Source organism: Rhopilema esculentum, chromosome 2, assembly GCF_057945365.1.
Source record: "Rhopilema esculentum isolate cy_ngs chromosome 2, ASM5794536v1, whole genome shotgun sequence".
NCBI classification, from domain to species: domain Eukaryota; kingdom Metazoa; phylum Cnidaria; class Scyphozoa; order Rhizostomeae; family Rhizostomatidae; genus Rhopilema; species Rhopilema esculentum.
In genome coordinates, this window is record NC_142816.1 from 6,873,304 (window position 1) to 6,895,564 (window position 22,261).

General features: G+C 35.3%; 2 protein-coding genes across 2 annotated transcripts; both read right to left on the reverse strand.

Moving 5' to 3' along the window:
• Positions 1–90: 90 nt before the first annotated feature.
• Positions 91–14,033, reverse strand: LOC135695656 (xylosyl- and glucuronyltransferase LARGE1). Its single transcript, XM_065214809.2, has 21 exons — positions 11,349–14,033; positions 10,859–11,030; positions 10,540–10,574; positions 9,218–9,313; positions 8,927–9,010; positions 8,407–8,484; positions 6,984–7,115; positions 6,727–6,822; positions 6,145–6,174; positions 5,577–5,683; positions 5,361–5,415; positions 5,049–5,147; positions 4,691–4,772; positions 4,469–4,593; positions 4,116–4,231; positions 3,237–3,270; positions 2,798–2,904; positions 2,397–2,469; positions 1,966–2,093; positions 1,450–1,548; positions 91–1,134 (listed from the first exon to the last, which is right to left on the reverse strand). Exons 1-21 carry the CDS (start codon positions 11,715–11,717, stop codon positions 1,068–1,070), a joined length of 2,184 nt encoding a protein of 727 aa, XP_065070881.1. The 5' UTR covers positions 11,718–14,033; the 3' UTR covers positions 91–1,067.
• A 526-nt stretch (positions 14,034–14,559) lies between these two features.
• LOC135695672 (uncharacterized) lies at positions 14,560–20,579 on the reverse strand. The gene is made up of 4 exons (XM_065214837.2): positions 20,337–20,579; positions 19,619–19,715; positions 17,837–17,976; positions 14,560–14,979 (listed from the first exon to the last, which is right to left on the reverse strand). The coding sequence occupies exons 1-4, from the start codon at positions 20,437–20,439 to the stop codon at positions 14,852–14,854; spliced, it is 468 nt and encodes a 155-aa protein (XP_065070909.2). The 5' UTR covers positions 20,440–20,579; the 3' UTR covers positions 14,560–14,851.
• Positions 20,580–22,261: the final 1,682 nt, after the last annotated feature.

The following is a 22,261-nucleotide window of genomic DNA, read 5'->3' on the forward strand; positions in this document are numbered from 1 at the left end:
AAAAAAATGAGGCTATCACTTTTTAACACTACCTGCACATTCAGTGCGTCAGGCTTTGCAAAGGTTGAGAGTTATGTACAGTAAAACAAATTGATGTCTGCATTGATCTATGACACAGTTCACGATTAACTAGCTTAACATAAGCAACAAGTTATATCCAACTGATATACTCAACAACACAAACTGCATTATTATTATTATTATTGTTATAATTAGCATTATTAAACAAACCAATTCTCCAGCTTCAGGCGCAGGAACGCCATAACAACAAAGGCAAAAGGAAAGCTTGCTACAGGAAGTTTATGTCTCAGGCTTAATCAGCTACGAATTGGAATTTCAGGAAGAATACAACTTGTAGCTGACTTTGCATGTGAAATCTTAATTAGTGGGGAAATTCTTTGGATACTGCACAATGAAACTGTGAAGGCGACAGGTTTCTTGAGACAGGTTTCCTAAGACTGTGTTTTCCGAGTAAAGCATTTATCAGAGCATCCTTAAAGCTGGAATGACCACTAACTTGGACCCCATTCACACTTCTACGTTTTTATAGGGAATGGAAATGCACCTGTGTTGGTTTGCGTCCACGGAGCTCCGCTATGAAATACTCTCCACTGGATGCATTTAAAAAACCCCTTTGAAAACGGAGTAAAGTGAAAACAGATGAAACCAAAACGCACATACGCTACCTTATCATCGATAACAGATGACTTTACAAACGGAAACAGATCTACAGCGTAAAATGGCGATCTACAGCGTAAAATGGCGATCTACAGGCTATAGCGTAATATGTAAACATTGATTTTGCAGCCTTTTAAGGCGATTTTGCACACTTAACATGACTTCCAGATCCCATTTACAGGTTAAAAACAGTTTTTTTGTAAAGTAATAATTTCATCAATTTTCATATCAACTAAACAAAATAGCACCGGCACTCCTTGAAACACAAATTAAATATACAAAGGTCCTGCCATAATCAAATATGTACACATAATCTGCCAAAAAATATTTCTTATCCTCTAGGTCACATGGCTAATATTTCTTATTTCTCTTTTCATTATCAACTACATTTAAAACTTCACTAAATATTTGACCTCAAGCTCCCTTGTGAATTCTAGCTTTAGCTTCGCAAGGCACCTGCAAAAATAGAAACATTTACACAAAACTTAAAAACATTCATGAGGCGTTAAGGAACTAATAGCCAAAAGAATATTTTGTATTGAAGCTCGCGTTCGAAATTGATAAGTAGAACCTTTAAAACAATTAATAGTGATGATGGAACAAAGCTCAGAATTTATGCTGAACCTACTAAAAGATAATCAAAAGAAAAAAGTGTGGATTTCTTATACACCTTTTGGAATACTCTTTCGTGGAAAAAAACAATGAAAATTCCCTTCATCGATGAAGCAGAGAGTTGGTTTTTATGGCCTAACAAAGGCAGATGCTACATACTTTCGATAGTTGCTGTTGAGACGATAGCTTGTAAGGTCAAAGGATGGGGCATGTGGCATGTGAATAATAAAAACATCAGCAGCAACAACGAATTCGTACCTAGAAAACAGTGCAAGAAAAACAACACTTAGTTCATCATGCTAAGAATCTGTTCATCTTGCTTAAAATCAGCCCCCTTGGCTACAAATCAGTTCATCGTGTTGCAAATCAGTTCATCGTGTTGCAAATCAGTTCATCGTGTTGCAAATCAGTTTGTCATGTTAAAACCTGTGCATAATGCTGACAACGAGTTCATCATGCTAAAAATCAGATCCCTTTGCTACAAATCAGTTCATCGTGTTGCAAATCAGTTCATCCGTTTCAAACCAGTTCATTATGTTACAAATCAGTACTGAATGAAAAGAATAATCTGTGAATATTCAAAATTCAAGTGCTTGTGCGGGGAACGTCATTTCTTGATCAATTTACATAAAATGGTGCCAAGTTGCTGATAAGCATTTATATCAAGTTACTTACTTCAAGGCGTATAGATTCATTATATGAGAAACTTTATTCCACCCAAAGCCAACAAACCGCGTGTCGTAAAGTGGAGCGGCATTCTTCTTTATCATGACATAAGGTTCAAAATCCCTTTGCCATTTGATCTAAAGATGAAGCATATTGCAATAGAGATGAAGTATGCTCTGTTACTCACATTAAATAGGATTTTCTGTGTAATCAACATCAATGAAATATTTAAATGAGGTAAGACAGTACGAACTAATTTTCTTATTTTCTGACAGTACGAACTCATTTTCTGAATCAGTACGAAAGCATTAGCAAACAAGTAAACAGAGCATTTCAGCAATTGACAAGTAGCTGATAGCTAAAAGTAAGTAATATTCCATGGCACAACAAACAAAATATCATATTAATACTGACTGGGTTTCCAGAAAAAGCAAACTAACCTTGTAGTTATTATTTTCAGATCTCCAACGTTTGAAATCAGTTGCAGCATGGCCTTGAGGCCAAACAGAATGTCTTAAAAAAATTAATAAAAATGTTTCTAATTACCTAGTGCAAAATAAAAGATAGATGTTTCTCTGTCATTCTAATTACAGTTATTTCAAACAAAAACGAGATACAAGTATTATGGAGCTAATTTTTAACAAAAAAACTTGCAAGACCTAGTGAATTTCATTACAGACAAGTTGATATTTTCATCAGAAAAGTAATGGTATTTTCAACCAGTTTAAATATTTGGGATCCAAAAATCCAAAAACCAAAGCAGCCATTTACAATGTTGTTAATCTACGTTACCATAGAACACTAAAGAAGATGGTTAATAATGTAACTTCAATTTACCTACCTAAAGGTCGTTAGTATTCCAGAGTCAAGCAATTCCAGCAACTTTTCTTTTGAACTTGGAAAATCGAGCTTGTATTGAAATGTTTCAAATGCCGGTACCACGATGGCCTAAAACCAGTCATGATGATAAAAATGTTACAGCAAATGTCTTACTCACTATCTTAAATTACTCACTATCTTAAATTAGCTAAAAAATAGTACATGTTAAAGATCATATATTCTAAAGATCTAGAGTAACTGAAAATAACATTGTAACATGTTTTCCGCAGCATGATACTCTGATATACACAGAGCCACGTGAAATTCGAGATTAATGGTAAGTTAATACGGTTAACATAAAAAAGAAACTTAGAGACAGCTTTCTAGAAAGAATTAAAGTCTTTAGAAATAAAACGATTGTTGTTTTTATAACTAAAATGAAGGAGCTCGACAAGAATTACCTTCCTACTCATGTCAGAAGATGATGCCATCCTCCTGGAAAAAACATAAATAGTCCCAATTTACACAGACTGAAAAAGGAAAATTCCTCTGTTTTAAAAAAATCAAAATTTGAAAGCAATTTCAAAATTATGAAGACCAAAAGTGGCAGAAAGATATATGGAAAACCCAATGCATTTAACAAAAACGGAAAACCACTAAAGTATTATAATATTCGCAATTAGCAACGGGCCGAAATAAACGTAAATGTTTAAAGCAGTCACCATAGAAACTGTCTACAATATTTGAAAAGAAACTAGTAGTTTTGCAAGGACAAACTACTTAGCCCCAGTAAATTTGCAAACCAAACAAGGATGAATCTCGGGGACAGGGGCTACTCCGTGCCACCAAAAGACTGGCTGCGTTCCTTGCATATAGCTTTACAAGCTTCCCAGATTTATCTTATGGGATTCCTGCCATTATTAGTTTTGAGTCATGTGACGCTTCTCATGAGCTCATTTTTCACATTTTTAAAAAATGTTCACCTATTTATCTTGAAACCTAGGTCTTTGATGGAAATATATGCACCTCTAATACGGTATTTTCTAACAAACAGATTTCTAACCGTATAAGTGACATAACTACGCTACCTAATATCTAACTGAAGGCAGTTCCACGACTGTATGACGTAGGTAGCTATGCTTTTATTGATCACATCTGTCATTTCAAGAGTCGCGGTCAAAGGGTTCTTTGAGACAATTTCAACTGACAAAATAAGACAAAAGGGAATGTCTTAAGGGAATATGTTACTATTACGAATCATTTATCACCGTTTTAGAAAATGGATATGAGAACTCTTTCATGATGCTTGTCTCATGAATAAAAAGTCGGTGTTTACTCACTTGAGTTTCTCATAGAGTCCAGGCATTGGCAAAAAGTCAATATCGAGCAAAAATATGAAGCTTGTTTTTGCCTCTTGCACTGCAACATTTCTCAAGTAATTGACAGGATAGAAGTCCTAAAATTGAAGGAGTGTTGACTGATCAAATTTAGATTTAAAAATAAAACCATCTTTAATATGCACTTGCATTAAAATCCTGTACCAGATTACATGAAAAGTCGAAACGCAACACATTACATAAGAAAAGCGGAAGAATTAGAAAGATCACCAACTAAAGGAACAATCAAAGGTGCAATAGGAAGTATTTACACAAAACGGCATGCATATTACAGACAGCATTTAAAAAATACGAACCCCGTCTTTGTAGACCAGATGAACACCAACATTTGACCGTTTCTCAAAAACATGTGACTTCAAAGCAAATCTCAAAAATTGTTGCGCCTCTGCATCGGACGCATACAAAGATAGACTAACTGGCCCTAGAATATAACGAATGAGAATTAACACTGTGCTTATTAAAGCTGACACTAAAATAAGTTTTTGATAAAAAATACATTATTTAAAAGTTTTTGCTACCTTCCCAAAACTTTAGCAGTGCTTCCACAAGCTGGAGACGATCCATCGATGAGTGTGCAACGAGAGTTACGTCATTTTTGACCTAAAGATTTAAAAACAATGCGTTTGATAAAATATCATCTTACCCAAGAGGTCAAAATGTCAAGATGTTGCACCAGACCGTTTTCAGTCTAATTCTTAAAAATGATGGCACAGCTGCTTGTTTTTTGCAGCGTTGGTGATCTTATCAAAAGTGAAGTACCACTTATATCTGCTATCGACTTCAAGCAAATAAATCATACTTAATATGGGAACTGCTAGTGTTCATTTGAGAGCTGTGAAAAAACTCATTTGAAAAAGCGAAGTAAAATAATATTACCGGTTGAAAGTTGAAATCCAAGAAATAAAGATGAACACGACGAACAAGTTGTTGTTCCAGGTAATAGTCATGGCAGGGATCGTCATCAGCAATGTTTTTCTAGAAAAAGTACTTAACTTTACCACAGTAATTTTTTCAAATTTCATTTAATGAACAGAAAGATTTCCACAAACCAAGACACCATTTCTTTTTACAATCATTGCTGAGAGAATATAGATTACGCATATCAACTCTCAATTCAAAGGCTTTCGTCGAATTGCAAATAAATAATCTCGAATAGACATTTACTTAGCAAACTAAAGATGAGCATACCGTTTCTTTTTCATCTTGCTTTTGGTCACCAATATCACAGTAGAACAACTCTCTCCTACAAACAGTCATGAAGTTTGTAAAATCATCGAAATCATTTAACTGTAGACTATAGCAAAGAGTATTGAAAGCAGACTGACAGACTGAAAAATATACTAGGTACATATTTATCTGCAATAATTATCTGTACAAATATTTTATTTCAAAGCTTTAACATACCGTAACAAGTTTCCATCATATTGCAGAAATGTCAAGTACATATTTCTGAAAAATTCTACATGCTTCTGCTGTACCGATGATTTTTTGGGGGAATTCCAATGAACCAGCTACAGCGAAAAAATAACGTTATTAATTATGAGCATTGAGTATTATGAGTATGATTTCTAAAAAATTGGGAATATCGGGCATACTTGACTTCACTAAAATATGTAGAATAAATTTGTAACTATTCATCTTGCGCTTTGGTATGAGCAACTCATTTTTGACAATCGTGCCATTTGACAAAAGCAAGCGGAATAAACTTTTAGTGATAAATGCTTAATAAGAAATGGATGTAAATTGATAAAAAGATACCCACTTTAAGGCAGGCAACATTAAGGGCTGTCATAAACCAAAAAACCCTCTAAAGATTCCGTACGATACCATCTCAACTTGCTGAAACAAATAAAATGTGCATGTAGGCCTGCAGATGTGCATGTTTCTAGCTGACTAAGAAAAAGCGCGCATCTTGAAAGATAGCAAGCAGAGGTTAACATTTAATGACAGAAAAAATAAGTTTGTCGTTTACCTTTAGAGCTGAAACGTCTCCATAGCATTCCTGCAAGAAAGTAAGTAAACTATCACAACCCATTTCCAATAATTAGTAGTTATCCTTAAAATCATGAAGATTCCACATTCTTCATAGCTCTTTTGAAAAAAGAGAAGATATTAAACGCTCTCTCTCTCTAAACGCTTTGTCGATTAATGGTTCCACTGGTAAAGAAATATCATGTTCTAAAAAGGAAAATAAGCCGTGCCATACAGGTTATGAAAAATTGAGAACCATCACACCTGGTGATGACAACAAGAAAGAGGATCCACTTGAAATACCAGATTCCGATGTGAGGCAAGATCTATCTACTGAAATTGATTCAAATAAAGATGAGGACGATTTTTCATTATTTGAATAGGTTTTGTTCTTTGAAAGAAATGATTTTATTTTGTAAAAATAGTTGTTTCAATCAACACCCCTCTTGTGTAAACGCCCCTCCCCGATAAAACCCAAAATTTTAAAATACAACTGGGCGTTTAATAGACCAATTACAGTATATGCAGCAAAACGAATTATTTTAAATAAATGAAGTAGAGAGAATATTTTCAAATACTGTACCTCGCTTTGGGTGTTGTCGCTTAACTGAATATTCCAGAAACAAGGAATTTTATAGACCAGGTAGGGGTTGTCTTTCACAACAGCATTGATAATATCCTGAAATTATACTGGATTTTAGCCACAAATTATTTCAACATGACAAACACAGCAAACCAATTTTACATAAATAGGGTATTCAGCTTATTGTCCCATTTAAAGGGAGTTATACATTAAAATGTTGATGCAAAGATTCTCTGGAGTTAAAATTCCGAAATTACCTGGTCAGCAAGATGAGTGTGATGAAGATTCATCAGCTCCCTTTCTGCTGTCACTCGCCAAAGATGCGACCATTTCAATTTACGAAGTTTCCTGAGATCCAACAGTATAACACCAGTGTTGAAGCCTTTGCCCTGCAAGCATGGAAAAACACTGGATTTTGCATTCCAACACAAATAATAATATTCCTTAGAAGGTTAAAGACTAAGACCATGTCAGAAGAAATAAACGCCCAAAAATTACTTTATATATTTCCTGTCACTTGCCCGAGTAGCCTTTTACTTTCTAAATTTTAAAAAACACATTAAAGGTCAATGCAGTTTTGATAATCAGCCTTTCTGTGTTTGACAGTTGTGACGTAATCAACTAATTTGTCATCATTTTCCACTTCCTCAATTTTCCACTTTCCACACCATACTCAAGTTTATTTGTGTTACTGCCTTTTTAAACTTCTTTTTGTCTTTGACTCACATACAAGTAGCAAAAACTTCAATTTTTATCCTGCCACCTTTCATTCACGGGTTTTTGATTCCCAGAATATTTTCGTAGATTCTTGGAGGGCTCATAGAGAACTATAGCATATGTTAAGCAGGCTTTTGTTGCTCACAGGCGATCGCCATGGCCCTCTGTTAGCTCATCCATATGGGCATGTTCAACAATTAACCATGTTACAGTAACATTGACAATTAATGCTAAATGCCCTCAACTTGCTTCCTGAGGAGCTGAGTTGGCCAAATCACACTTTACAAGTACCTAGACTAAAGAGCTTGATCGGCCTTTTTCTTTCTACTCAGTGCAAGGATTTTCAATTGGTAACTCATATCTTCTGTTCTATTACAGCTGGGTATTCTCTCCCGTGTAGCATTACCAGTGTAATAATTTGACAAATTGGCATCCCCATATCTAAATAAATAATTTAGACCCCTCACTTAAGCCCATTTCAGTTATCCTCAAAACATATGAATTATTTCAGTCCATGATAAAGCACATATTCAGGGGAAAAAACTTAAGTAAACAAGTAATTTCCAAAATGTTTTCTTGTTAATATAAACTTAAAGAATGCTTCCTTCTTCAAAGACAACTGGCAATAAAATGAAAAAGTTTAAAAAATGAGCTATTTGTAACTAGCAGGGAGCCCCTATCCAAAATCTCTCAAATTAACAAGCCTTAAGAGATTAGTTTGAGAATTTTTGGTAATGCACTATTAGTGGTACAATTCCCATTCCACTCCACTCCATCAGATATGTATATTAGCATGGCTACATCCCCTGTTTTTACTGGTTCAATGACATTCTTCAATACAATCTTGCATGGCATTTCTGTATCTCACTGCCAAATGTTTCTATCAAACCCACCTTAATATGAAAGAAAACCTCTGAGCAGGGCAGATCAATTAGTCAGGCGTATATTGCCAAGGCTACTTACCAGGGCTGGCCAAGGCTTTAGGTTTCTGAAAAGATTTCCTGAATACCATTTGCTCTGGTTTTCAACAAGTCCCACTGCCTGCAAAAAGAACATATTGAAAATATTGAGTAAACGTCTTGAAATAAACATATATAGCATTTTGGAATTGAGGCAAAAATAAACTACAGTATAATAATAAAATTGTCAAAGTTGAGCAAGAATGGTAGCTGGTTTTGAGTATGTCACTTTCAATGTTGTGGGATGATATTACAATCTATGTTGTGTGTTGATGCTAAGAAAATTTCAATGGAGATATTTCTACTTAGCACAGAGGTCACTTAATAGTTCAACTTGAATCCAAACATTAATGACACATAACATAACTGTAAATAGCACATACAGCAACAAGTGTGGCAACTTGGAACAGAGGGTTGCGATCAGTAGTTACTTCAGAAGACAAGAACATTGAAAACAAGCACAAATTATAATATGCAATGTCTACTTCAATATGAACCCTGAAGTTGAAAAATCCAGGTGGTACCTTATGTTTTGAAAAATTGTGAAACTGGCTCCACAATTCTGCAATGTCAGCCAAAAAGAAAACATCAGTATCTAAAACCACAACCTACGAAAATAAAAGTTAGTTGATAATTTGAAATCAAAGAATTAACCATATGAAATAGTAAACCTGATTTTTCACAGAAATATTATTAGGCATGTCAACATATAATTCATGAAATTTACACTTATCTGTGAGCAAATGTTGATTTTAAAGATTCAATACCAGTTTTGCCTTTTACATAAATAGAATGCACTTTAAAAATAAAAATACCTGATCTAAGGTTTCTGGAAGTGTATCCGTTAATGTCAGCTTCATTAATCCATAAATGCCAGAGTAGTGCCTGTTGGGTATCCACTCAATGTGTTGCTTGAAATAAAAACATTTCCCAGTGAGATGTGGTTAATTCAGCTTACTCATGTTTCCTGTGTTTTGATATGCTAGATTTATATCGTCTATGTCACTTGATCAGGTCACAAAAGATGACTGGAAAAGTGTTAATGATTGGAACATTTATTCCTCAAAATTTAACATTTGGGGTGAGGGATCAAACGCTTGTCTGCTTGGGTTTGTGCAAGTGGCGACGGTATCGCAAGCAATTGCTCACATCAAACAAAAAGGCCTGGGTACCTTATAAATAGATCATAAGGTTTTTGTAAACAATACAGAGGCTTTCAGCATTGCTAATTATTATGATCATTTTTAGAGCAATCGCTTGCTCAAGAGAAATCATGCAAGCATTAGGCTCATGTTGGGAGGTACTCAGATATATTTAGGATAGGGATCCTCAAGCTGAAGTACAAGCCAGCAACCCAAAAAAATCATTTCTAGCAGAAAAATTGACCCCAAAAAGTAATTTATCTTGCCATGCACAAGGGAGTTTGCAATTTTTCAATTTGAGACTCAAAAAATTCAATTCTATTCAATTCTTTAAACATATTTCTAGATTTCCACAAAATCGAAACAATTTCTCAAGATTTAACAATTTCTACCATAGAGTGATTTGCTGCTTAGATTTTGTCAGTTAAAATCCTAATCCTCAAGCGCCAAATTTGGTTATGGAAATTGGTCAATATTGGTCATAAATTGTATCCTTATTTGATATTTGGTAGCAGTTATGTTGCATGTAAAACATTTGAAGACAAGAACAAGGTAGTCGATCAATACCAAGGATATTATTTTTAATAATAAGATTGTGTTATTAAAGTTTGCTCCAAAAAATGCAATTTCCAGTAGTAACTTTTTCTACTCCTGTCCTAATCTACCAACCTAACGGGGTGCAAGGTGTCATGAAGGTTTACAGTAGGTATGATGAAACAAGAACAAGAAAAGTGCATTTTAGATATCTTTCAGGCCAAGAAAAAGGTTATGAGCTTTTCTGCCCCCCCCCCTACCCTAATATGAAATGCTTCTAGTTGATTAAAATAAATCAAATAAATTTTGTCAGAAATTTTTTTTCTGGCCCCCTCTGGAACTCATTGGCCACAACGTCCCTGTGCAAACACTATCATAGAACAGAATGGCCTGGCCTTATCTTTAACAAGAATTTTTAGAGCATTGAAGCTTTATTTTTGAGAAACTCATTGAGCACTTACCCTTAATTTTTCTGTATCATAGAAACTCACCAACACTAGAAAAAAATATTTCATTCACTTTCTTAACCTAGAACTTTTGACTGGCCAAGATCATTTATCATAATATATATATATATATCAACCCATCAAGCTACGTCAAGATAAAAATCACATATATAGTCACTGACACATCATTCCCAACAATCATCGTTAGAACCTGCTTCTCAAATTATTTTTACAAACTGCTTTAATATAAACCTTCAAAACTTTTTGTCACATATAAAGATTTAACACTCCATAACTTTTAAAGATGTTTTTACATAAAATCTCGGTAAGTTACCTTGTTGAAGTTTCCATGATTCAAAAAGAGTCTCCAAAACCAGCCGTGCTGAGAAGTCAGAAATAAAGTGAAAATGTAATGGTTGGTGCCGATAAAAAAGCATCGATTTTATAAGAGTTACAACTCTCCTACTATCCTTGAAACCAGCGCAGACAATAGCAACATGAAGAACCTGAAAAGTAAAGATTTTAATTACTACAAGCCAAACTACACCTTAAAATTACAGTTTTGTTCAATAAATGTAAAAAATTATTCATTTGATGCTTCATTCAATACATGTCCCGATTCCAATGATGGTCAGCATCAGATATCATAACACAAAATGCATTGTGATACCTAAACAAATACAAGGTTTCCACAAAGCGAAAGGGCATTAAAATTTGAAACAAATTCATGGTAGGAAAATTTAACTAGAAATACTGTCTGCAGTCAACTTGCAGTCAACACAAACATCTCTGTCGTAAATACATGGACGTAAATACATTGATACCTGGCATTTTGGCACTTCAAAGCCCTGATGACAATTATTTTTTTGAGAAGATTTCTCTGACTTCTTTTGTCCCAAATCGTAAACAACCTTCTGATAGTATGATAATTCTTCTTTCAGAGAATTAATTTCCGCGGCAAGCTTTTTAGACAAGCTTCTCTCACTTTTGAATCCACGATTTTTAATTCTAAAAGGCACCTGAATGCCTGAAAACGAGATTTGTCTCTGTGCATTCGCTCCATCATTAATAGTCGTCGGTTCAAGCTTGTAGCTGAGAAAAATGAACAAAAGTGAGCAACATAGAGAACAGGCCAGAAGTATGTACATCAGGCGATTAAGCCTTGGAGTAGGACATTTTCGAGACCATGGCATATTCACTCGTAAGAGCTTGATTTCAACGACTCCTTTGCTGTCAGTGCTTTAGTTTACGTTGACTTGAAACCTTGTAACGATAACTTAGTTCAAGACGCGGAAACTTGCTTTTGTATTATCTTATTTTCAATGATACCAAGAACTTGACAACAACCAGACAGCGCGCGACTATAATCTTCTGTTTTTTGCTACCATATGATGTGGAGAACCACCTTGAATGCATTTGTCTACAATTGTCTTCTCGAACGTTTGCGCTTTCAACAGTTGTAAAATCGTTCCCAACATCTTCACAGGAAATCCCCTCGACTAGGCCATCCACAAATCTTCTGTCACGCAATGTTGCGGTTGCTGTTTGGTGTCCAACAAGATGGCGGCAGCACCAACGGGCCTTATTTGGTGTTCAGAATCGTCTCGACTTAGGAGGGAGGGGTCTGTATTTTGCTACATAGCTTCCAAAGGTGTTTTATTGAGTTACCACAACAAATCCATACTTTTGGTAGTAATTAATTAAATGCTTATAAAGAAATTACTACTAAAATAAACGAGCTCTTTTAAAAATGTCTTCTTAATGTCTACAATGATTCTATAAGCCCCCCTCGTATAAGCCCCCCCGAATAAGCCCCCATCCAAAAATATAAAAATAAATAAGCCCCAGGGCGCTAATTCGAGGATTTACGGTATGTAATGTTCAGATCATGCAACTGATGAATTATTGAACGATTCCCTTATGGAACGATTCGACTTTTTCATGAATTCCGACTGTGCAATGATAAATATTAATATGAAGGAGTTTGGGTTTGTTTGTCTTCAAAAAACGCGCGAAATTAATTTGCTGACGACATTACTTGTATTTTTGCTAATTATCGTTGTTTCATTTTGTTCATAAAAGCCAGGAGAATCTTTTAAAACCAAGCGGGATGTAAATGAGAAAGTTGTCATTTGACCTTCGACTCTTCTTTTTTCCCCTGCACCTCAACTTTCTTGGCCATTTCTTGGCCGAAACAAAACCCACAACGTGCTTCTTTGTCTCTCAAAAACGAATATTTTTTGAAACCTAAATAATACGTGGTTACTATAACGGGAAATGAGTAAAAACAACTAGGAAACAAGAAGAAACAAGTAGAAACAACTAGGAAACAAGTAAGAAACAACTAGGAAAAGTAGAAACGACTTGGAAAAATTTTAACTGCGGCACAATTTTACAGTAGCTCGCACAATTTTCATTCACAGGGGTTTTTTATGGAAGCACTTCAATTGGTCAAATGGCTTCTCACTGGCTCAAAAAAAGTCTGATTTGATATTGACGAATGATAAAGGTAGAAGGAAAGAAGGCAGAAAATAATTCCCGGTTTTTCTCCGTTGTGCGCTTTTCTGCATGCCTAAATTTGAGACGTTCCATAAGAGGCGATGGCCAAAACTTTTCACGAAAAAAAGTGGCCTGTAGTAATGTTGCTCGTGTAGAAAGAGAGAAAAGCCGATAAGACTGTCGTTGCACAAACATGTACGGTATATTATACAACAAATAATGTTTTTATTTGGAAGTTCTAAAACAATTTTTACTGAAATTGTTCCATAAGGGGCGACATGACTGAAAGCTATGCATCAAAATTCTTGCACTCTACCTCGAAATATGGACAGTTTTCACAAACTCTTGTAACTTGAATGGTTTTGATTGTCCCAAAACAGACATTTCACCAAACATTTCCATCAACAAAACCCATATTCTTGTTTAACTTTACAATGTGCCTATTTTTTAATGTCTATTTTCAGTGGGTACTTGTATTTTTCGGTTCTGTTGCGTTTCTAGTAAAGCTTTCAAACTGGCAATCGGTTTAGTTTCAGTTTTATATGTTTAAAGTTCCCCTACATACAATTTCTCAATTACACAACTGCAATACTAAGTCCAATACCGATTAAATACAAAGCAAATACAACAAAATGTCACAAGAAGTTGACATAAATGAATTGTATGATGGGGAATTCCTCAGCGAGGAACTCTCCCAGTAGCTAGGCCATTTTAGGAGAGAGCACCCTCTGTTTCAAAAGTGGATATGCAATATCTCTCAATTGAATTTCCATTTAAGCTTCGGTAAAATAAAAGGTGACGTTAAAATGGAGGAATACACCTCTGCATCAAATCAACTGAAATCAAGTAAAGCATTAAAGAAGAAGCTTTGATTTTTTATGGAAAGATTTTTGAGAGGGAAACTGTTTAACATCTATGGGCATGCTATTCTACAACTTTGCTCCAAAATATGGAATAGAAACACAAAAAAGTATCAAAATTAATTTTCATCTTAATAAACAATTTTCACTTTTGTTACATTTATCAAACTTTGTTGCTGGCATCATGGCTTTAGGCCACCTTACCTTTACCATGATGCTGATACACAAAATAACCAAAGGTCCTTATAAACTTTGTTGTCTCCAGTTAATATTTTGAAATAAGGCACTGAAAAGAAGTACATCATTAAAATTAAGCCATTTTCAGACAGAACTGATTAAAAACTAAACTACATATTTACAAATTTACCTTTCTAAAATACTATGACAACCAATTTTGTTAAGTAATGACACATTCTCAAAATTTGCTTACATACTCCAACCCAGTTTTTAAATCCAAGATAATGAAACCACCAAACATTGCATCTTAGATGGCTATTTACATTCACCAGCCATTGAAAAGTGATACAAATGGTAAATTAATACAAAAACCAGAGCATTCATAAAACATCTTGAAAGAGTAGAGCAAAGTAGAGATAGTCAAAAGAAATTATACAAAGGCACTGCACTCTTTAGGGGACTAAACAAAATCATAAAATGCTCAGTCTGTTAAGGCTGGTTTACACAATCATATTCAGGTAAAATTCCCATCACATTTTTTTATGTGATCACAGAGTGTGATCATCTAAACGACCTTGCAAGTTGCTTGCTGCTTCGTGCAACTTCAAGCAACTTGTAAGGTCGTTTACATGATCACATTCTGTGATCACATAAAAAATGTGGTTGAAATTTTACCTGAATATGACCATGTAAACAGGCCTTTAGAAAATTCGAGGTTCATTTTCAAGGTTCAAAATTTCATCATTATACTTATTTACAAACTATATTATAAAATATAACAAGGCATTGAACTAGGCTGTTGCAGTCCTTGATCCACCATTAAAGCCAGCAGTTTCGCCACCAGGAGGGCAGTCATCTATTGGATTGTGCACTTCAATATGTCCTTTGTATATTGGAACTGTTTTGAGTCTGGCTTCATCTTATATGCAAAAAATAAATTTATAGTTATATAGAGCTATTGACCTTTTATTCACATTAATTCCACTACATACCAGGCAATAAGAGATTTTATAAAAGCCAGTATACAGGGCTTCATCACTTTTGCTCTGATGAAGCCCCATAACCCGGAGCAAAATATTAGCCACAGTTCATATACAGTATGTGTGTTTATTGTTCTCTGTGCATTGCGGTGTTCCTTATTTGCTACAATAAGAGATAAGACAAAAGCTCAACGTTGATGCTTTTTTCAGAATTGAACAAGAAACCTAGACTCTTTCATCCAAACAGCACTTATATTAAAGATATTTGGACGCTTTGATAAAAGAAAAATGGTTTGGCAATCATGATAAGATCTCCAGATATGCACAGTCTTTTTTTTAGGAAATCTAGATTTACATATCCTTAAAAATAATATAAAGTGAAAAACTTTCAAGGCACACAATGATACAAAGTTTAAAACTAACAGAAATTTTGAAAATTGAAGAAATCCCATGTAAACAAAGGTTTCCATAATTCTTTTATCAAAGTTTTTAGTTGAGGAATTATTGTTGCCTTGTGGTTATGGTCAAATGTCTCATTAGCAAATACTAGTTACAATCACATGGCACGTCCATGAATCCCACATATGCCTGTATTTATTTAAACAGGCTTATTGATCTTGAAGCTTCAAATGACTTGACCTAGATTACACTGTAGTTTACATGTGTATCTTTCAAGTGCCATCAGTAAAATCCCCTTTTCTCTAGACTCACAAATCCTTTACATACAGGTACAAAAAGATCATTTTATACACAAGAAACCGCCTCTCAAAATTTGGTATTTAATCTAGTCTGTCTTTTATAGCCAAATAGAAGTACAGGAGGGTAGACAATTTTTTTACCAATTTTTGACAGGGTATAGTTTTGAGTGGAGGAGGAATTTGAAAAATCTGAGACACACTTTGGTAGCTTAGGATCTGCACTTTCTGCTCATATAAGTCAGATTTTGTTACCTAAAACGCAAGGGTACAAATGAAAGTGGTACAATAATTTAAGCAATAAACATACCTGGAAAGTATCATTTTACAATATTTTGCTAATTATTTTGATATGGAATGTGCATCGAATGATATTTAGTTTAGTCGGATTCAGATAATAGTTTGGCTTTTAGGGAGAGATACCATGTACAGGCCTTGCTCTAAGCAAAATGAAGGTGCTCCATAAAAAGAGCCTCTTAGAAACTCTAGGCGCTCCATTTCGAACCTTTAAATAAAATATCCTTGAGAGCATCCTTCAAGAGCTTTGGAAGATCGAGAGCTTCATATCGAAAGCTTTGGAAGAGTGTTAAATAAGAAATTCAATGGTGATACCAAAAAGCACCATAATATGAAATAACAAAACATGCAGCAAACACTATGTTAATACAAATATAGAAATATAGGAAAACGCATGGCTTTAAGTCGAACATCAACTTTGTTTCCCTTTTTATGCTATCCATTCTATAAGACAGACTAGAACATCTACTACCCGCGAAAGCAAATGCAAACTGAAAAGCAATGCGATAATTTGGACGGAAATGTGATCTCTGATTTGCAATGGTGATTTTAAATTATTAAGAAAAAAAGAAAATAATACTTCAACAGATAATTAACGCTTGCTCGAAGATAATCGATCGAGCGCCTTTCCGGGCAAGGCCTGCATGTACCATGTCAAAAACGTTTACCGTAACCTTAACTAGCAAATGCCTAATAAACTGCAACTACAAGTTCACTGTACTAAAACTGTCATAAATCAAGAAATTGACTTGACTTGCATTTATAACTGCAGAACCAGGCCTTGCCTTAAAAGGTGCTAGATCTAGCGTGCCTGTGAAAAAATAATTTTTTCAAACAGCATTAAAATACATAAAGTGTGAAGTAGAGTGCCTTGACTTTTTTAGGAGCTCATTTCATGGAGCATCATCATTTTGCTTAGTGCAAGGCATGCAGAACACAAGAATAAGTCAATTAGATAAATTATTTTGTGATCAATGTGCAAATTTTTCATAGGCAAGGTGAAAATTTTTGTTTTCTATGATTTTTCAAGCATTTTTTTTGCCAATTTTCCAAACTTAGTTTTAATGTGTTTCTTAATAGCTTTCAATAATTCAAACCTTCACTTTGTAGTTCATACACAGACCTTTTACCTTCACAACTTTTTGGGGTTAGCAACCCTTGGTGGATATTATTCAGATGTTCAGAAAAACTCTTACACAGATCTGTACATTGCAAAATTAGATTTTTTATGCAGTCAAAAATTGCTGCAATCTTCAGTTGAGAGCTTCTTGTAAGTTTTATCTTAATTTTTAAATCTCCCATGTTGGGGTAACAAAGCCTAAAAATTGTTTTCACAGTATTTAAAATATGAAAATAGGCTGTGAAAAACTTACTATTTGTTGAAATAATGCCATTGGCTTACTGCAGCTTTAGAAACATTTCAAACATATCTCCAAAATATAAGGCGGTTCAATTTTCAAGAATTTTTCCCCAGAAATGTTTTGCTTGTGCGATGTTTCGCCTACCTTTCAAGCACAGGATGTACTTGGTTGTCTGTCTAATACCTTTTGTCTGATAAATCTTCATATCATCATAACATCACTAACAATCTTAGTTATCATCCCATTTTTGTTTGAAAGCTCATTTAAAAAAAATTGCTCGAAGACAAGCCAAAAAATTCTTGCAAGTTTGAATCCTTAATATAACAATTATGTACAATAAAAAAAAAATCACAAAGCCTAGAAAAATTTGCTTCTTAAAAGAAATAAATCAAGTTTCAATAAAAGCTAAAAGAAATTGAAAAAGCATAAAATTGTTTTCTTACTTCCATCTTGCCCCAAGACATCATCATCATAAGATAAAACAGTCATTTGCAGTTCATCTCTCAGTGCTTCATGGTTTATAAATGATGTTGGCTCAATAATTTCCAGCCATAATTGATGATCCATCTTCACTGAAAGTTCCCTACAAGTTAATGGTAAATATAAAGCTGCAGATTGCAAGAATTAAAACAAAATTCATGCCTAAACCCGGATAAAACAGACCAAAGACACCTGGCAAGTAGTTTCAGTTGCTACTAGCCCAAATCTAGATAGGTGTGGCATGGATATGATTAAATCTATCTAATTTGCACAATAACCAAGCCTTTTTGTTAAAAGAGAAAGCAACCCATCTACTTGATGAAATTGTTTGCATTTGCTTACCTAAAGCAGTGGTGGTGCCAAGGGAGGGCTAGGGGGGGGGCTACAGCCCCTCCTTTGGAAGCATCTAGCCTTCCTAATTGGAGGAAATTTCAGGTTATTGTCAGATCAAATTTGACCAAATAACATACAAAAACTGCATAATTTAGTCATTTTAGCCCCCCCTGTCAGAATATTTCTGGCACCACCTCATTTCCCTTCAATGGATCTCATTTCTAAGTAAAAATGAACAACTATCCTCATACTGGCAGCTGATTAGTTGAGTGATGTGGCGTAATGTACAAGACAGAGAATGCAACAAACATCTCCATACCTTAAATTAAAAAGCCTCTTGCCATTAGAAATCAGAATCTAATAGTACTGCCTGCATTCACACCAACAGTTGGTTGACAGTAACTCATTAAAAACTTTCTGAAATTCACGGTTGATTGCAAGGTTTATGCCCCTAGGTACCTTAGGGTGCTGAAATTTTACTAAGCTATATTTTAGAATCCTTTCAGATAAAAACAGCATTATTGACATGGGGCTTCTGTCTTTCCTTAAAAATCAACAAATGTTCCTAGCATCTCCTTCTTCTCATTGTCCCTTCCTTTTTCTTTGATGTTACTGGAGTGTTTGGAGCGTTTTTTCCATTTGCATTGCAATGCCAAAAGTTCAGACCTTGTAAATTGAACAAAATCACATTGCTATGGCTCTTTGGACACCAGCCAAATAATCAAAATATGGTGTTAAGACTCTATAGTAACATCTCAAAATAAGTGAATGCTTGTTGCTTCACCAATTAGCTTTCAAAAAGTAAAAGATATTATCTAGTTTATCTTTTCTTCCACTCTAAACAACTGCTTTATAGCTGCAAGAATGGCTAAAATCAGCCCACGTAGTACAGCATGCAATTGCAGTCACAAGTTCAAATTAAATACTGACTATAGCATATCAAAGTATTTATTTTATTGGTTTCAAATGAGAATATCAATAATTTTTGCAAGTTTATTCTTACTTATTTAGTTCTTTCCTTTTTAATAACATTATTTGTAAATTAATGGTGGAAAACCAACTGAGTTCTGGGTACCTTGAAACTTAGTCTGAACCTGACTTCTTGTGATAATGTTTTCACTTTCTGATGGAACATCAATATAAATATATAAATGTTTTGTCTGTAAGAGGAGATTTTGTCTAACGTATTTGTGTATTTGTAAGAGATCATATTGTAGGATGAATCTGACCAATCCAATGCCAGGTTCCAGAGAATTCAAAATGTACAAACAAACTTTAAATTGAGGTTTTGAAATAATATAATACAATGTTAGGGATATCTTGTATTGTTTATGCAAGGGACTCACTGAAGCCAAACTAAAATAACCACATATAACAAAAATCTACTGTGTTGTAAAATTCTGGAATCATACCCTCCAGTCTTGAATTCATTTGAAACAAGAACATGGTTACCATCCTGTGTTTCACCAAAACCACATTTCTCATCCCAGAAGAATGCATTTACGACACCTGAAGATTATAAAAAAGCAAATAATGTAAGAATCAGGCATTTAAATTTTGAAACCTCTTGACTACCAAAATCCAGAAATTACGCGTATCAAATGATAAGGGTTTCCTGCATGTAAGGTTCATAGTTAAGCTAAATTGGATGTTAAATGTTGTCCCAAAAATTTATTCAAGGTGACTCTGTGATGGAGAATATGCACAGAAAGAACATCGAACTTACCGTAGAGGAATTGAATTTCTACATCTACATCTACATCGATACTGAGCAGGACCGAGTATCGGTATACGTGCTAGAAGAATTGATGCTGCTAATGAAGCGTCACTTCAAAACGGTTCTCTCTGGCCACCTCATTAAGTCAATTCAAATGAAATTTTACGACATGGACAGGGAAAGTTTATGTGATATCCTGAGGGAAAGTTTTTGTTTAAGTAAAGTAGAATGTGCTTGTTGCGTTTTGGCCTAAAAGGAATAACTCCTGATCGGCGTCTGACTTCAAATTGAACTCACATGAATATTAAAAACAGGCTTTGAAAAATCTAATACAGTGACATCTTAAGTGAACGATGTAATAACCAATTTCAATATTTTGAACTTGAGGGGAACCATGAGGCATAAAGAAATACCTTCAAAAGTGTCTTGCATTTTAACAAGTCGCTGGCATGCAGCATTTGCTGTCCGCAAACAAGATCGAAGGGGAAGCCGCGCTGAAACTCTCACCAACGACATTTTTGTAGAAGTATTGTGATGTAGCTCTTTGGTCTTAGTATTGAGAGGACTTGCTGTGTCGACTTCTCAGAGTTCGTTGGCAATCGCAAATCACAAATGGCGGACAGTGATACAAATGTCTATTTGCCTTGAACGGAAGTACGCTTAGGTCTATCCTAGACAAAGACCTAGACTTTGAGCAACTTGATTGGCTTTTACGAACAATCTATTATAATAGTTGATTGTTTGATGTCATGGTCTAACGACAAAAGGGCCCCGACAGACCGTCTTGTCCCAACAAAGGAGAAGAAAACTGGATTGAAAACATTGCAGTGAGGATCAGATAGAAGGATATTATCAAGCACTTTCTAAATGTAGACAGTACAGAGCCTGCGCAGTGTAATCACATTGCAGCTGTGCACGTAAAGTTTGGTGACTTGTTTGCACGAGTTCGTAGATGTCGATTTGAGCAAAAGGGAAATAAAAGGTGATTTCTTCAGCAGAAGTGACCACGGGGTCATCCATAAAGTACGTACGTAGTTTGAGAGGCACTTTTGACCCTAACCTCCCCCTCGTACGCACATGTACGCTTTTCGCATATCTCCCCCTTTTGCGTACACTGCGTGCGTAAAAGGAGTTCGTTTTCACCTTAGCACTCCACTGGTAACATTCTAATAGGCAAGTGGTTATATTTTAATAGTGCTTGTATTTCTTTTGCCACCACCGCCCCCCCCCCCATTTGGGGTTTGGGGGTGTGTGTGTGTGTGTGTGGGGGGGGGGGGTTTGGTGTTTGTGGGGGGGGGGGGGTGGTTGATGGGTGTGGGGGTGTTACACCCCCCAATAATTTCACTACCCGGTCCCAGTTAAAGGTTGATAGCAATAAAGTCAGTCCCGATCTAGCCATCTGCTTAGTATTTCTATCTATCACACCCAAAGCTGGTCCCAATTCTGCTGGTACCATGCTGTATTGCAGTAAAGTAAGGCATATAGTGGGGCATTTTCTAGGAAAGGCTAATCACCGAAAAATGACAGGGGACAGAATCGGTCCAGTCCGGTCCCAACCAGCGCTGCTTTGGAAAAAAACTCTAGCTGCCACCGACAACAATAACTTTTTCGCCATATGTACAAGCTTTATCTTGTTTCCGTGCTATGCGCGGCGTTGGATGCGCAAATTTCAAAGGGGAATGCGAGAGCAACAGTCACATTCCCTCAATAGTATCTCAATTGGAAATTTCAGGTAAAATCCGCACGGTGGAAGAAACGCTTTAGGTATTTCAGAGACCTTCCTGTCATAAAATAAATGAAGGTTCAAGCAGAGGGAGTTGCCATTTGGATGTTTACGTACCAACCAGTATCAATTTTTATATACCATGGACAATTTGGTTGTTGTTTTGCACAAGCGTATACCAAAAGAACAAAAACATCGGTGTCCTTCAAGACGACCACGACTGGAGTATCTTTTTGAAGCATGTGATGCACCATTCCAAGCACATGAAGCACCGTTGATGATTGCACGAAAACGGTGTGAGATTCCATTTCTCATGAATTTTAAGGTTGTCTTGACATCATAAGCTACCACAGGGGTGAAAAAACTCGTCGAACTTCGGGAAGAGTTAGATAGGGAATTTCAATTTTGACCAAGTCGGGAAAAATGATTGATTACGTGAACCCGAGCCCCCCTAATTTTAGGGCTCCTGGTGGATTTTGAGTCAAAGACTCAGCAGAGACGCATATCAAAAGACACAAAATCCAGTTACCCTATTTGCTACATTGATGATAAAAGTTCCTTGTCTATAACTTTTAAAACGAGAAAAAGCAGATTGACTAGGATATATACAGTATA